Source organism: Mytilus edulis, chromosome 12 (genome assembly GCF_963676685.1).
Source record: "Mytilus edulis chromosome 12, xbMytEdul2.2, whole genome shotgun sequence".
NCBI lineage: Eukaryota > Metazoa > Mollusca > Bivalvia > Mytilida > Mytilidae > Mytilus > Mytilus edulis.
In genome coordinates this window covers 11958282-11974858 of record NC_092355.1, presented here as the reverse complement: position 1 = coordinate 11974858, position 16577 = coordinate 11958282, and the positions used below count along the sequence as shown (strand labels likewise).

General features: G+C 31.9%; 2 protein-coding genes across 2 annotated transcripts in view; one reads left to right on the top strand and one right to left on the bottom strand.

Moving 5' to 3' along the window:
• The window catches only part of LOC139497170 (uncharacterized), a 545683-nt gene that overhangs the window by 459857 nt on the left and 69249 nt on the right, over positions 1–16577 (top strand). The window lies entirely within an intron of this gene.
• LOC139499111 (lazarillo protein-like) lies at positions 6342–10510 on the bottom strand. Its single transcript, XM_071287797.1, has 5 exons — positions 10360–10510; positions 8595–8725; positions 7941–8047; positions 7083–7172; positions 6342–6687 (listed from the first exon to the last, which is right to left on the bottom strand). Exons 1-5 carry the CDS (start codon positions 10492–10494, stop codon positions 6524–6526), a joined length of 627 nt encoding a protein of 208 aa, XP_071143898.1. The 5' UTR covers positions 10495–10510; the 3' UTR covers positions 6342–6523.

The following is a 16577-nucleotide window of genomic DNA, read 5'->3' as shown; positions in this document are numbered from 1 at the left end:
CATTAAACAAACAATCCTGTAAAATGCTCAACTGGTTTAAATAATGCATAAAAATATCCAATATCTCATGTATTAGTCCAAATAATTATGACGTCTGGCAAGGCTATTTTATTTTTTTTCTGTGATGTCTTCCTACGAAGTTCGTAGGAAGGCTTCGTAGGAAGGCGTCCCAGAAAAAAATTAACATAGCCTTGCGGTCATAGAAAGGTGTCCCAGAATAAAATTAAAAAAGCCTTGCCTGACGTAATAATTATTTTGACTACTCATATATATATCATTAAAAATACACCAAAAAAGTCATTAAGTTGAGAAAAATAAATATATACAAAATGTACATGAACACCCAAAAATGTGAAAGTTAGTATTTTAATCTTTTTGCTTAAAAACTGAAAAAAATTCTGGCAACCCCTTACTTATTTTTACTCTTTTTGCTTAAAATACTGTTAAAATTTATATTTAACATGGGTGACGAATTGACTATATCAGGTGTCGATTTAACCAGGTGCTGATTTGTCCAGGTGCCAATTTAACCAGGTGCCGGTTTGACTAGAAATCTTTGACAAATGTTTGAAATTACCTGAGTTTCATTAGACCTTTGATAACAGTAACAAAAAAATTATTTACTTAATATTTTGTGGGAGAAGGGGGTTCAGACTATGTGGTATCAGGTCTGTTCGCGCCCAATAAACTTTCGCACCCTACACGTTCGCACCTCGCACGTTCGCAACCAAGGTCCGTTTGCACTCTACTCATTCACGCCCAATTTTAATTCAAATTCAAGTTGAATAATTGGAAAATCATGATTGTTGTTTTAAATTGCTTTGGTGTAAATACTGAATGTATTTATAGCTTGGTATGAGTAAAACATTGAAGATTTTAAAGGAAAAACACAAAAGATAATTGTTTTTAACAGCTTGGTCCCTTTGATCTGAAACAACGAAACAATAAAATATAGGAACCAAAATATAGCAATCCACTATTATAACCAAAACATGATAAAATCTATTCAACACACAGAAAAAAACATAGTCAGAATCTCACTTCATTTTGAAAGAAGTCAATGAAACAAAGTTATAGCAATACACTATAAACCAAAACATGATTAAGAGTTATTCAACACAAAATAAAACATTGACAAAATACCACTTTATTTAGAAAGGATTATTATAATTTTTAACAATACGCTATCTAAAACATGATTAAGATTTATTCAACACAAAAAAAATGCTGTCTCGCTTTATTTTGAGACAATGACAACAATTATACTTATAAGAAAACACTTGCTTACAGAGTTATTTAACACAAAACCAATTAAGATTGGGTGCGAACATGTAGGGTGTGAAAGTGAAAGGGGCGAACATGAGTGGGCGCGAACGGACCCGGATTCAGACTATGTACCAGTGAGAAATATACAAGCCTTTCTACGGTATTTATTTGTACAATTCAGGTAGTCTTGACCTATTCATTTGTCTTAAAAAACAGCCAGTTGTCACCTTCACTTCACACACACACACATATACGAATATCAATTATATGCTTACGAGACATGTTGCATTGTTAAACTAATTACGGTATGTGAAAATCAAGACTTGCATAAAAACTATCCCAATATTAGAGACAGTGGCGTCATTTTTCTTCAGAGCTTTCAGCTCTTTGATTAAACAAAGGAGGTTGTTTGAAATAGCTATTAAATTGAAGGATGTTAATTAAAGACTTTTTAGCTCACCTGGCCTAAAAGGCCAAGTGAGCTTTTCTCATCACTTGGCGTCCGTCATCGTCGTCGTCGTTGTCGTCGTTAACTTTTACAAAAATCTTCTTCTCTGAAACTCCTGGGCCAAATTAAACAAAACTTGGCCACAATCATCATTGGGGTATCTAGTTTAAAAAATGCGTCCGGTGACCTGGCCAACCATCCAAGATGGCCGCCATGGCTAAAAATAGAACATAGGGGTAAAATGCTTATAACTCAATAACCATAGCATTTAGAGCAAATCTGACATGGGATAGAATGTTAAACAGGTGAAGATCTATCTGCCCTGAAATTTTCAGATGAATCGGATAACCCGTTGTTGGGTTGCTGCCCCTGAATTAGTAATTTTAAGGAAATTTTGCTGTTTTTGGTTATTATCTTGAATATTATTATAGATAGAGATAAACAGTAAATAGCAATAATGTTCAGCAAAGTAAGATTTACAAATAAGTCACATGACTGAAATGGTCAGTTGACCCCTTTAGGAGTTATTGCCCTTTATAGTCAATTTTTAACCATTTTTCGTAAATCTTAGTAATATTTTACAAAAATCTTCTCCTCTGAAACTACTGGGCCAAATTAATCCAAACTTGGCCACAATCATCTTTTGGGTTAGTAGTTTGAAAAATGTGTCCGGTCACTTAGAATAATAGGATAACTATGTTTGGTCTATGGGCTCCTTGCATGGTCTACATAGTCTATAGATTTAAAAAGATGTGGTATGAGTGCCAATGAGACAACTCTCAATCCAAGTCACAATTTGTAAGAAGGGAAACCATTGTTGGTCAAAGTACAGTTTCAACAAGGAGCTTTGGTTCACACTGAATAGTTCATATCTCAGATCTTAAAGGATGTTTGCTTGTCATGTTTTGGAATTTTTGTCAGATTTTCGAAATCCTCTGGTTTTATTCATTTGAATGCCTTAAAAATGTTTGCCCATGGACCCCCATTTTTCTTTTTATAAATCTTTTACATCTATAATTATAAGCCATTTGTAAAAGTCTAATAAAATCTTATTTATTTTTTAAAAGATTTTGAGATCTTTAACTGGTCAATGATAAAGCTATGAAAAATCAAGAGAGAATATTTTCCTGCCAAAATTGTAATGGGTAATATCTCTAAAACAAGCACATTGACCCCTATATTTTATTTGCTTTTTTAATTCCTCATTGAATTCCCTATTAATATATACTAGTGTTAAGGAAAATTATTTATTTTGAAAGGGGGACGAAAGATACCAAAGGGACAGTCAAACTCATAAATTTAAAACAAACTGACAACGCCATGGCTAAAAATGAAAAAGACAAACAGAAAAACAATAGTACACATGACACAACATAGAAAACTAAAGAATAAACAACACGAACCCCACCAAAAATATAGGGGTGATCTCAGGTGCTCCGGAAGGGTAAGCAGATCCTGCTCCACATGTGGCACCCGTCGTGTTGCTTTTGTGATTACAAATCCGGTAAATAGTCTAATTCGGTAGGTCACATTCATGAAAGGGAAGGGGATTGTAGTTACGACGTAAGGAACATATCCGATATCATTTGTGAAACAGTTATTCCATAACGGTCAACCAACTCGTAATGGCGTGCGTAAAATTTAGGAAGGGATGATTTCAACTTCACCATTTGGAACTATTTGGTTTAATAGCTTCCTTGTGAGCAGATACCCTCTATCAAGAAAATCATGATAGGAAATGCAAGCACGGGAATATCGTATCAATTGGGAGATATATACCCCGTATGCAGGTGCTGCTGGAATGTTGCTACTTAGAAATGGAAAGTTCACAATTGGAAAGCTGAAATCATCTCTTTTGTCGTAAAGTTTTGTTTTCAACCGACCCTCATTGTCAATTTCTAGATGTAAGTCAAGATATGAAGCCGACTTGAAACTGAGCAGCGAACTTCCTTAAGCAGTAACATGAGTAAGTCAATCGCGATCCTTGTATCGAATGATTAGAAGGTGTATGTGTTATCTGGCAGGTTTTATCAGACATTGACCTCATTTTGATGGTTCTAAGGGACGACATCAAAGTTCAATGTAGGATAAACAAGAGGCTGTCACAACGACAGCAAACCGGATTTATTAACATTTATTTGTGTCCTGGCAATATCACAAGAACCATTACTGATGAATGGTGAAAGTGAAAATCGTCAATATCAAATTTGACCTACATTTTGTCATCAGTATCAACATATTAAAATTTAAAAAGCTTAGATTGAATGGTTCATGAGTAAATGCAACAACGTGAATGGAAACGCCATTTTACGATCTTTCAAGAACCATAACTCCTGAACGGTAAAAGTCAAAATCGTCATTATTGAACTTGACCTATTTTGTCATCAGTAACAACATATTAAAATTTCAAAAGCTTTGGTTGAATGGTTCATGCATAAATGCACGGACACGACTGGAAACTCCATTTTTCAATCTTTCAAGAACCATAACTCCTGAACGGTAAAAGTCAAAATCGTCATTATTGAACTTGACCTCCATTCTGTCATTAGTAACAACATATTAAAATTTGGGAAGTTTTGGTAGAACAGTTCATGCGTAAATGCACGGACACGACTGGAAACTCCATTTTTCAATCTATCAAGAACCATAACTCCTGAACGGTAAAAGTCAAAATCGCCATTATTGAACTTGACCTTCGTATAGTTGTCAGTAATAACATTAAAATTTTAAAAGCGTTGGTTGAACGGTTCATGAGTTAATGCACGGACAACATTTGATTGCCGCCCGCCCGACCGCCCGCCGTACATCCCAAAATCAATAACCGACATTTTTGTCACAAAAATCCGGTTAAAAACTTAATTCATATAGTTTTTTTCACTGACCCACCTCCCCCTCTTAACTTAATTTGGAGAAAATTGATTGACCAATAAGGATATATATAAAATAGATGTCAATTAAACAAAACTTGCAGCAATTTTGACCCCCCACCCCCTATTTGAATTAAGTTTTTTATTCCTTATTGATTTTTTGATGTTGTCCTTTAAATGGCCAGTGTTATGGATTTTGTCTTGCCTGCGACAAAAGGTGAGAAACAGGGGTTGCTTTTCCGGCTATGATGGGTGCATTTTCGTTCATGTTAACAATTGTAATGTTTTTTTTGCCGAAGTCAGTTCGATAAGAACTAATTGTGTTAGATCAATTATATTTTTATAAAGTTGCATCACTATGATTGCATATCAGTTTGATGACTATTTCCAGGCTCTAGCCAATAGAACATCGTCAGGCAACTTTGAATTTATTGGCAATTTTAAATGTCAAATGTTCTGCTTAAGAGAGTTTGTTAGTCTATAAAGTAACAATAACATTACTCTCAGTTCATAGCAGTTTGATGACTATTTTGTAGCCCTGGAAACAGATCATGGTCCAGTGTTTTTATACAACCGTAAAGATTTAAGAGTATTTAAGTATAAATAAACTCATCATAGATACCAGGATTTAAACTTAATATTTACGCCAGACGCGCATTTCGTCTACAAAAGACTGATCAGTGACGCTCAAATAAAAAAATGTTAAAAATACTAAATAAAGTACAAAGTTGAAGAGCATTGAGGACCAAAAATTCCTAAAAGTTTTGCCAAATACAGCTAAGGTAATCTATTCCTGAGGTAGAAAAGATAGATAGATAGAAATTTTAGAATGGAAAAATAATTGTCAGCATGATAAGATCCACACATTTGTCAACATGACTGAAATTGTGAATTAACTCTCAATAGAAATGTTCCCATTTAATGGTTTTATTCTTTTTAAAACGTTACCATTGGTGAAGATGCAGTTGAGCAACAGGGGGAACATATCGCAGCACAAAATTCATTTTGGATTCGGACGTTTCTCGGATACAATTTTAAGTTTAACTTGATTTGGTGTATCCTATGTAATGATTGTTGTGCACATCATTCTGGCAAAGATCATATGATTTTGACCTCATTTTAATTGTTCATTACCTAATGTTCAGTTAAGGTTGTATGTTTTGTTTCTCAGATACTTTAAACTGAGCCTACTGTATAGAATACAAGATTATCTGACCATGACCTGGATCCCATTTACATTGATCATTGATGATAGTTATTTTATGTGATACTAGTTACTAATTGTATATCCGTATAACAAGATTTCAACACAAATTCAATCACAAACAGTTAAACAGGCAAAATTTTCAGCCTATACACTTTAATTTATAGTATTTATACCAATGCATATATAATGCAAAACTGTAGCTGTCCTGTTTTCTCTTCCTGAGGTTGAGGTCTATCAACTTGCATATGTAATAAATGAAATGCATGATGTGTTACAAATGTGCAAGACTCCCTTAGATATCTAAAATAACACGGTTGAAACCAATTCTTTTTTCATCAAATTTTTTTATGTTTTTTTAACAAATTTGTTTTGATTTTAACGTTATTCTGATTTGTGAAATGTATTAAAAAAATAATTGTTTACATTCTTCAAATTTAAAGTGAATCATAAACTGAAGAAATTTGACTTAATGACAGAACTTCAATAATCAAAAAAGGTTTTAGAATATAATTTGAAATTAATTAAATTGAAAAAAAGAAATGATAAATGTTAAGGTTTATTTAATTCATAGATTACAATTCTGCCTTCTATTTTCTTTAACCCCATTGAAAACATAATGTCGTCCCACAATTCAGTTGTATAAGTAACATAATACACATAAGGATGACTATACTACCAATTTACATTTAATCTCAATCTAATATGTGATCATATGCTATTTACTTCGAAGAGCTGTTACAGTTCTACTTTGTCTGTTTTTGCTTTACATGTTTCTTTACTCTGGTCAAAAGAACTGAATTTGTTTGCATTAACACCGTACTCGTCCAGTAGTCTTGACAGACTATTCTTGATTTCTGAAGTCATTTTATCTTGTTTTCGTGAATAAATGATAACAAACTCTGAAACATAAATAAGATATAAGAAATCGCCTCTATTTAATTCATTATATCAAACAATTACTTATCTAGACCGCCAGTTATAACAAGCTCGTCCATATTTAAAGATTTGGTAAATCTGTAAAGTAGCATATGTAGCATTGACACATATTAATTGACAATACATTATAGTCTGTCACAATTCATATTTTTTTTATTATTTATAACTTTCAGATATCTGGTGAAATACAGCAAAGGGGTTGTAAAATTACAAATGTTGATGCCGTCGGACAAATTTGATTTTTTTTTCCAATGGAAACTGAAAAAAGTCACATTCACTAGTAATAAACCTATCTGTATAATGAACCAGTAAATAATCAGGAAAAGGGATATTTTAGAATTTTGAATTGATTATTTACCTAAATTTGTTCCTGTTCTTTTAGGATGAGGAATACAACTATACACGAGCATATATTCTTCATAATCAATATCCACAACTGTGAATGGAACTGTAAAAAGAAACAACAAACAAAATGAATTAATAAAGAAAACATGCATCAGAACAACGATAATCATGATAATATTTAGGACTCACATTTTTTATTTATCTGTCAGTCTCTCATAATAGTTAAATGAACGATTTATAAAAAAAAAGTTAATTACAAAGAACTATGAATAGTTTAAATTTTGTTTTGGCAAGATGCCTTTGTATCAAAACAAAATGTTTTATGAAATGAATCACCAGAAATTGATAATGAAGAAATTACCTTATGCCACCCTTCACTACAGTCCTTGTCACATAATACGTCATCAATATAGATAAGCAATCTTAGCAGTAATTAAACAAATAGAAGACTACCAATACACCCTCTCATCCGAAATTAATAAAGAGAAAAAGAAAGAAGAAAACCAACCATTAATGATTAGAGATCTTTCCTTTTTGAATTTACAACGGAGTTCAGATTATTTGTGATATTACTTTTTAAGGGTAAAAGAGGTAGGGCTAATTTCCACCTGAATTTTTCTCACAAAAGTGTTAAAAGAAAAAAAAATACTATTAAAAACAAAAACAAAAAATGCTTTTTGATCAATATCTCGATTTTCATATATCCTGATATTTGTGATAAATAGTTAATTTAACCCTCCAAAAGGGATGAAAGTTCAATATTTTTTACGAATATAAATGCATTTCTAAGAAACAAATTTTTTTGTGCAAAACATCCTACCAAAAGAACTGTTCATGAAACGTTTATAACATATTTAAAATATAAACTTACAGTATAGATCTTTGGCAGGTCCACTAACGGCTTCAAAAACTGCTCTTCCTGAATCAGTAGAACTGGGGGAATATACTCCATAAAAATGGTTATTAAACTCTTTGGACCTGTTAAAAAGGAAAACTTAATAATTTCTCACAGCAATACATAGGTGAAGCAACTTTAAACATCAATTTTCTTTTCTTCTTCAACATTTATGTTGATAGTTATTCTTATCAACTATTCTTGATGGCAACAAGCCTTCCATCAAAATTCCACTACAATGGCGATAAACACAAAAAAACAATTTCTGAAAATGTTTTATAAACATTTTTTAACAAGAAATGCAAAGTCTTATAACATTTCGTTGATATTTACCGATAATCAAAGGGAATTCATTCCAGTGAATAGTAGGTTGAGGTTTGCTTACAATTAAATTGCATGTCTGTCAATTGACAATAAGTCAAATCTTAACAAGATAATATTATTTAAACAAGCATGTAGTTAATGTCCCCCCCCCCCCCCCCCGAGTTTGCTTATATTACCTCAATAACTTAGTTGAAAAAATATAGGGCCCATTTAAGGCCATGTGTCCTATAAAAATCAGAAATGCAGTCTTTTAAGACCGCAGCAGAGACCAATACAACTTAAAACAATGTAAACAAAGCTTATTACGTGTTATTTAGATATCCTATGTATACATCAAGTGTTCCATTTTCCTCCTTTACTGTGTGTATCTGCAGTTCGGGACAGGATAACTGAGAAGCATCACCGAATCTTTCTTGAATAAACCATTTACCAGCAATCTGAAACGAATTTTAAATGGCATTAAAAGCTAATTATCAAAACAGCTTCTGTAGAAGTCTGTTTGACAATATTCTCCATTTTTTAAACTCGTATTTGTAACTATTCATCATGTCTAGTTTTTGGAAAGTACGAGGATAATAGAAAAAAACAATTATGGTGATAATACTGGGAATGGTGCGATCCTAAGAAACATAGCAAGCTACTTTAAGTGGTTATCGGATTACTATACCACGGTAGGTTTTGTCCATGTCACTGTATTTTTAAGTAAAATGGGGTTTTGTATTTAATTAGGAAACAAATTGATAAAAAAAAACTAGTTGATTGGTTACTGAATTTGTTTTGTGTATTTTTGTTGGACACGATGTGTTTTGATTTAATTATAAATATTGTTCTGAAGGAGTGTTTGATGCATTGTATAACTTTAACTGTTACGATGACTTTTGAATTTGTGTTTTAAAACTGTTAATGTCATTACTGTTTTTTTCTTTCTTTTTTTGAATGTATTCTTAATTTCAGCTTGTGTAACTGTACTTCTCGTATATGTTGAACCATGCTTGCAAATTAAGTATTCATTTTTAGAAAACTTAAGACATAAATAAAAATAGATGAAATTTTATTTGCATTTGAAAGGATGGTGTTCTGTGCTACCGATTTTTTGTTGTCGATAATGTTACTTCTAAACAAGATTCAACGCGGCGAGAAGAGGGGCACACTTAATTCCAATGGAAATGTCAATTGTTTGTTGAAAAACTGTCAGCTGTCAACGAGGTTTTACACTTTTTTTTATTAAAAAGAATTTGCTATGTTTGTAAGAAACCTTTATAAAATTGCTTTCTTAAGATCTTGGTGCAATCATATTTACAAATGTTTTAATCATTTCACAAGACACGTGTTTGATTGATTTTAATCCTTCCGTCTGAGATAACTTTATCATATCATTCTCAATCAAGTTGATGCCAATGTCTAGGTTATCTAACGACAGCCCTTGGAACGTTAAGGTAATTAAGGTAATTATATTTCTATACTCAGGTCTCACTCAAAAATTTAGTGCTTTGAAAACATGGAAAACTTGAAAAGATATAATTTTTTTGGCGGATTGCTTCAACATGTTCAACAACCATTGAATTGCACATAAAATTAATTTATATAATTATGACTAAAAGTTTGGTGTCTAGGTTATCTAACGACAGCTCTTGGAACGTTAAGGTAATTAAGGTAATCATATTTCTATACTCAGGTCTCACTCAAAAATTTAGTGCTTTGAAAACTTGAAAGATATCATTTTTTTTGCGGATTGCTTCAACAACCATTGAACTGCACATATAATTAATTTATATAATTATGACTAAAAGTTTAGTGTCTAGGTTATCTAACGACAGCTCCGGGAACGTTAAGGTAATTAAGGTAATCATCTTTCTATACTCAGGTCTCACTAAAAAATTTAGTGCTTTGAAAATTTGAAAAAAAATATTTGTGTTTGTTTTCGCGGAATGCTTTAACAACCCTTGAATTGCACATAGAATTATCTAATTATCCAATTATGACTGAAACTTTAATAAAAACATATTGTATACAATATCGTTGCACTCAATTTTGTAATAAATTTTCATCATTTTTCTACAAAATCCCTTACCTTTTGCCAGTTACACTTTTCAATAGCGGGTATATCTACACAATCTCCTTCCTTTGGTAATTGTCCTTTGGTTACAGTATTTAATAAAACTAGCACGATAGCTGATTGAAATACGAATACGTTAATACAAGTCATCTTCCCTATAACTAGACGAAAATGTATCCTAAAATGTACACATTCATTTTAATAACAGTTAAAGGTCGTAATGTAGAACGATGTAGTACGTTAATTTAGCTGAAAAGGTTATAATGTAGACCGATACGTTGTTTGTTATAATGGTGTATATGAATACATATTTAAATTGTGCAGGTTACAAAAATATTTCATTATGCAAAAACGACTTTTATTATCATTTGATTTTAATAATTTTGGTAACAACAGGCCAAAGACAGACTATTCATTTAAAGAATGTTGCATTTCATACCGTTGATATTAGTTGTTAAATACACTTTTACATAAGTCCAATACATCTTACATACAAACCTTAAGGTACATTAGTCCAATACATCTTACATACAAACCTTAAGGTACATTAGTCCAATACATCTTACATACAAACCTTAAGCTACATTAGTCCAATACATCTTACATACAAACCTTAAGGTACATTAGTCCAATACATCTTACATACAAACCTTAAGGTACATTAGTCCAATACATCTTACATACAAACCTTAAGGTACATTAGTCCAATACATCTTACAAACAAACCTTAAGGTACATTAGTCCAATACATCTTACATACAAGCCTTAAGGTACATTAGTCCAATACATCTTACATACAAACCTTAAGGTACATTAGTCCAATACATCTTACATACAAACCTTTAGGTACATTAGTCCAATACATCTTACATACAAACCTTAAGGTACATTAGTCCAATACATCTTACATACAAACCTAAGGTACATTAGTCCAATACATCTTACATACAAACCTTAAGGTACATTAGTCCAATACATCTTACATACAAACCTTAAGGTACATTAGTCCAATACATCTTACATACAAACCTTAAGGTACATTAGTCCAATACATCTTACATACAAACCTTAAGGTACATTAGTCCAATACATCTTACATACAAACCTTAAGGTACATTAGTCCAATACATCTTACATACAAACCTTAAGGTACATTAGTCCAATACATCTTACATACAAACCTTAAGGTACATTAGTCCAATACATCTTACATACAAACCTTAAGGTACATTAGTCCAATACATCTTACATACAAGCCTTAAGGTACATTAGTCCAATACATCTTACATACAAACCTTAAGGTACATTAGTCCAATACATCTTACATACAAACCTTTAGGTACATAAGTCCAATACATCTTACATACAAACCTTAAGGTACATTAGTCCAATACATCTTACATACAAACCTAAGGTACATTAGTCCAATACATCTTACATACAAACCTTAAGGTACATTAGTCCAATACATCTTACATACAAACCTTAAGGTACATTAGTCCAATACATCTTACATACAAACCTTAAGGTACATTAGTCCAATACATCTTACATACAAACCCTAAGGTACATTAGTCCAATACATCTTACATACAAACCTTAAGGTACATTAGTCCAATACATCTTACATACAAACCTTAAGGTACATTAGTCCAATACATCTTACATACAAACCTTAAGGTACATTAGTCCAATACATCTTACATACAAACCTTAAGGTACAATAGTCCAATACATCTTACATACAAACCTTAAGGTTACATTAGTCCAATACATCTTACATACAAACCTTAAGGTTACAATAGTCCAATACATCTTACATACAAACCTTAAGGTACATTAGTCCAATACATCTTACATACAAACCTTAAGGTACATTAGTCCAATACATCTTACATACAAACCTTAAGGTACATTAGTCCAATACATCTTACATACAAACCTTAAGGTACAATAGTCCAATACATCTTACATACAAACCTTAAGGTACATTAGTCCAATACATCTTACATACAAACTTTAAGGTTACAATAGTCCAATACATCTTACATACAAACCTTAAGGTACATTAGTCCAATACATCTTACATACAAACCTTAAGGTTACAATAGTCCAATACATCTTACATACAAACCTTAAGGTACATTAGTCCAATACATCTTACATACAAACCTTAAGGTACATTAGTCCAATAGATCTTACATACAAACCTTAAGGTACATTAGTCCAATACATCTTACATACAAACCTTTAGGTACATTAGTCCAATACATCTTACATACAAACCTTAAGGTACATTAGTCCAATACATCTTACATACAAACCTTAAGGTACATTAGTTCAATACATCTTACATACAAACCTTAAGGTACATTAGTCCAATACATCTTACATACAAACCTTAAGGTACATTAGTCCAATACATCTTACATACAAACCTTAAGGTACATTAGTCCAATACATCTTACATACAAACCTTAAGGTTACATTAGTCCAATACATCTTACATACAAACCTTAAGGTTACTATAGTCCAATACATCTTACATACAAACCTTAAGGTACATTAGTCCAATACATCTTACATACAAACCTTAAGGTTCCAAAATAGCAAACCGGAATTTTCCGAAAATCGATTTATCATAGCAGGACTTAAGTTAGAAATAAAATTAAATTTACTAGTAAATCTTAAAAATACATTTCTTTTTTTGGGGGGATTCAGTTATGAGTTACCTAAGCCACCCGAATGAATGTCTGCTTTCTTTTCAAATAAGCTATCAAATAGAAAATGATCTGTTTTAATCATCGATATTACATGTCTAGCCTTGTACTTTGAGATTGCCGTTGTAAGACATTAAAACATATATTGAAAATAGCCATGCTTTAGATCGAGCAGTTGACAAGGTTCAAGTAGATATATAAATAAATGAATAAATGCTGAAGATGCCCGTACATAACATAATTAAGTAATGTATTTAAAATTAACAAATGATAATTTCTACAGACATTCGGTGCGAATACGTTTTTATTCCGAAAAATTCAGGTCTTTTAGACCCGGAATCGGTTATCTTTCTGTCGATCATCAAATCTATAAGATCTATAAAAAATGGGAGTGGGATCAGAAGTCATTTGTCTAGTATAATCTGAGAACATAAACAAAAATATAAAAAGACCCAGAAGAATCCATGATCGAGTTAACATAAAACAATAGACATTGTGTACATTCTTTATTGGTTTAAGTGGTATCCTTTATTTCAACAAACAATTCATCTACATAAGGAACCCTGTGGCGATTTATGTAAGAAGTCTGCCACTTTTAATGAAGGATAAGCTCATAAACAGAGGAACACAGTTAGTTCCCATATGAATGTCAATTATTAATGGAAAACATATCGTTGAAACACAACTGTAAAAAAAGGACGACACAACGACAAATGATGGATCTCCATTTCCCCTAATGAGCACGATTAATACATTTTGGGCAAATAAGTAACAACCAACTATGACTTGTAATTATATTTTGTCCATGAAATCATATTCAAGAATACCTTTGAGATAATCAACAAAAAATCAAAAGTTTTGTAAACAGTTAATTTATAAATATGAACATATCAATGCTAATTCATTTCAGCACAGAAGTGCTGATTACTGGGCTGGTGATAGCCTCGGGGAATAAAAACCACACCAGCAGTGACATCGATCCAGGAGAATACATACTAGGTTGAAAAATAAAATTCGTGTTAAACCTTTACCCCATGAAATCCACGAAAATAAATAACGATTAGTAAATGTTTTCTGGCATACAACGCCATATGCAAATATTTTCAAAATACGTATTTTCAAACCAAAAAAAAAATCTTTATTTAACAGTTAATAAATTGTCTTTGTGAAAAAGAAGAAAGGAAATTCTAAAAAAGAAAATAGAGTAAATCTTATATAATGAGTTAAACTGAAAAAAATGATTAAAAAAAAAGTTGTATAAAAAGTTTAAAACGATTAAGGTTCCTTTATTTCTTAATATCAAGGTTGATGAACGTCATAAAATGCAAACGGATTTAAACTTATTGATTTAAAAAAAAAAACAGACGTCACACTGTTTCTATTTTTTTTTATAATCAATAATAATGATGTTTGTAAAAACGCAGGACAAAAACTCCATTTTTCAAAGACTGTTTACAGTTATGCACAGCAGCATTATTTTATCACATGCGCTAAAAGAGGGACGAAAGATACCAAAGGGACAGTCAAACTCATAAATCCAAAACAACTAACAACGCCATGGCTAAAAACGAAAAAGACAAACAAACAACACACACACGACATAACATAGAAAACCAAAGAATAAACAGCACAAACCCAACCAAAAAACTAGGGGTGATCTCAGGTGCTCCAGAAGGGTAAGCAGATCCTGCTCCACATGTGGCACCCGTCGTGTTGCTTATGTGATAATAAATCCGGTAAATAGTCTAATTAGGTAGGTCACATTCATGAAAGGGAAGGGGATTGTAGTTACGACGTAAGGAACATGTCCGATATCATTTGTGAAACGATTATTCCATAACGGTCAACCAACTCGTGATGGCGTCCGTAAAATTTACGAAGGGATGATTTCAACTTCACCATTTGGAACTCTTGGTTTAATACCTTCCTTGTGAGCAGCAACCCTCTAACAAGAAAATCATGATAGGAAATGCAAGCATGGGAATATCGTATCAATTGGGAGATATATACCCCGTATGCAGGTGCTGCTGGAATGTTGCTACTTAGAAATGGAAAGTTCACAATTGGAAAGCTGAAATCATCTCTTTTGTCGTAAAGTTTTGTTTTCAACCAACCCTCAGTCTCAATTTCTAGATGTAAGTCAAGATATGAGGCCGACTTAACTGTATCTGTAGTATCCTTTATCTCTAGCTCGATTGGATAGATGCGCTCCACATAGTCACCAAATTTTGAATTATTTAGTGAAAGAACACCATCTATATAGCGAAAACTGGAGTTAAAGGATATTGCTAACTTCTTATCTTTCTTCCGAAAAAGTTCCTGCATGAAGTCAGCCTCATAATAATAAAGAAACAAGTCGGCAAGTAGAGGGGCACAGTTTGTTCCCATTGGAATGCCGACAGTCTGTTGAAAAACATGTTCCATTTTTCCAACTGTGAGACTTACAAATTTTCTGTCAAAAATGGATATTCTGACCCTTTTTGGGGGTGTTTTATTGTCATTTTTAAGATACGTTAGTTTTTGATGATTTTGTCAATTTAGTAATATAATCAAATTGAACAATAAGAACATAAATGTGTTTGTGGTAAACATTATGTAATCATTGATGAGATCCGAAAGAGAAAGTAAACAAATTGACTTATATGATGTTTATGACACAAAATCAATTCACCACATCTTTAAATTTGTATATCTTAGTTCCCTCCTATTAGTTATACAAAAATCAAACATGTTATTTAACATGTTTAATCAGCAATAACTTTCTAGAACCTCTTTTTTCTTGAACCAAGGTTCATGAATGGTCAATATTGACACTATAACTCAGTGAAATGTGTGTGTGCACTGTTATCAAGAAAATCAAAACTCATACCAATCTGCAATAGTTTTTTTACTTCAGTTAAAATCGGCAATATGCAAGGAGTAGCATAATATTTTGATAAAATGTATACCTGGTCCATATATATATAGGTGTATAGTCAATTTTTGTCGGCAGAATATTTATAAAAAACCTGGCTAATGAATTTAATCATCAAATCTGGATATAATCCTGAAACAAAAATTATACTCTAAAAACTCTCAAAATAATTAAAATGAAGATCAGACAGACAGGGTGTCAAGTGTATCTAGATGTGCATTTACATATTTAGATTTTAGGTCTTGCATAAGACAATACAAACTTATAGGGTAACATTATGACTTTGTAATCCTATCCCTTATAAGATTCGAATCTGTTGCCCTTTGCAAAATATCAATTAACTGTCTATGAAAAGACGATTATAATTTGAAACATTGCATGTACACTATAAAAAAAAGATGATACACACCCTTCACAACAGACTTTTTTGTACACTATGTTGCAACAATTATTGTGCTATAATACCAAAGACATAATCATGTAGAATCTTACGCGTATAAGTGTTTTCATTATATATAGATATGTACATCCGGGAAACTAAAATGATCTCAGTTAGCTTTGCCTAGCTGTTTTGCAAATTTCGTTTTAGTAAATATATT

Coding starts and splice junctions, on each gene's coding strand:
- LOC139499111 (XM_071287797.1), bottom strand. CDS start 10,494: ATGACTTGTATTAACGTATTCGTATTTCAATCAGCTATCGTGCTAGTT. Junction 7,173..7,940: donor ACCTGCCAAAGATCTATACT/GTAAGTTTATAT, acceptor TTCTTTTTACAG/TTCCATTCACAGTTGTGGAT. Junction 6,688..7,082: donor AAGAACAGGAACAAATTTAG/GTAAATAATCAA, acceptor TTTATGTTTCAG/AGTTTGTTATCATTTATTCA.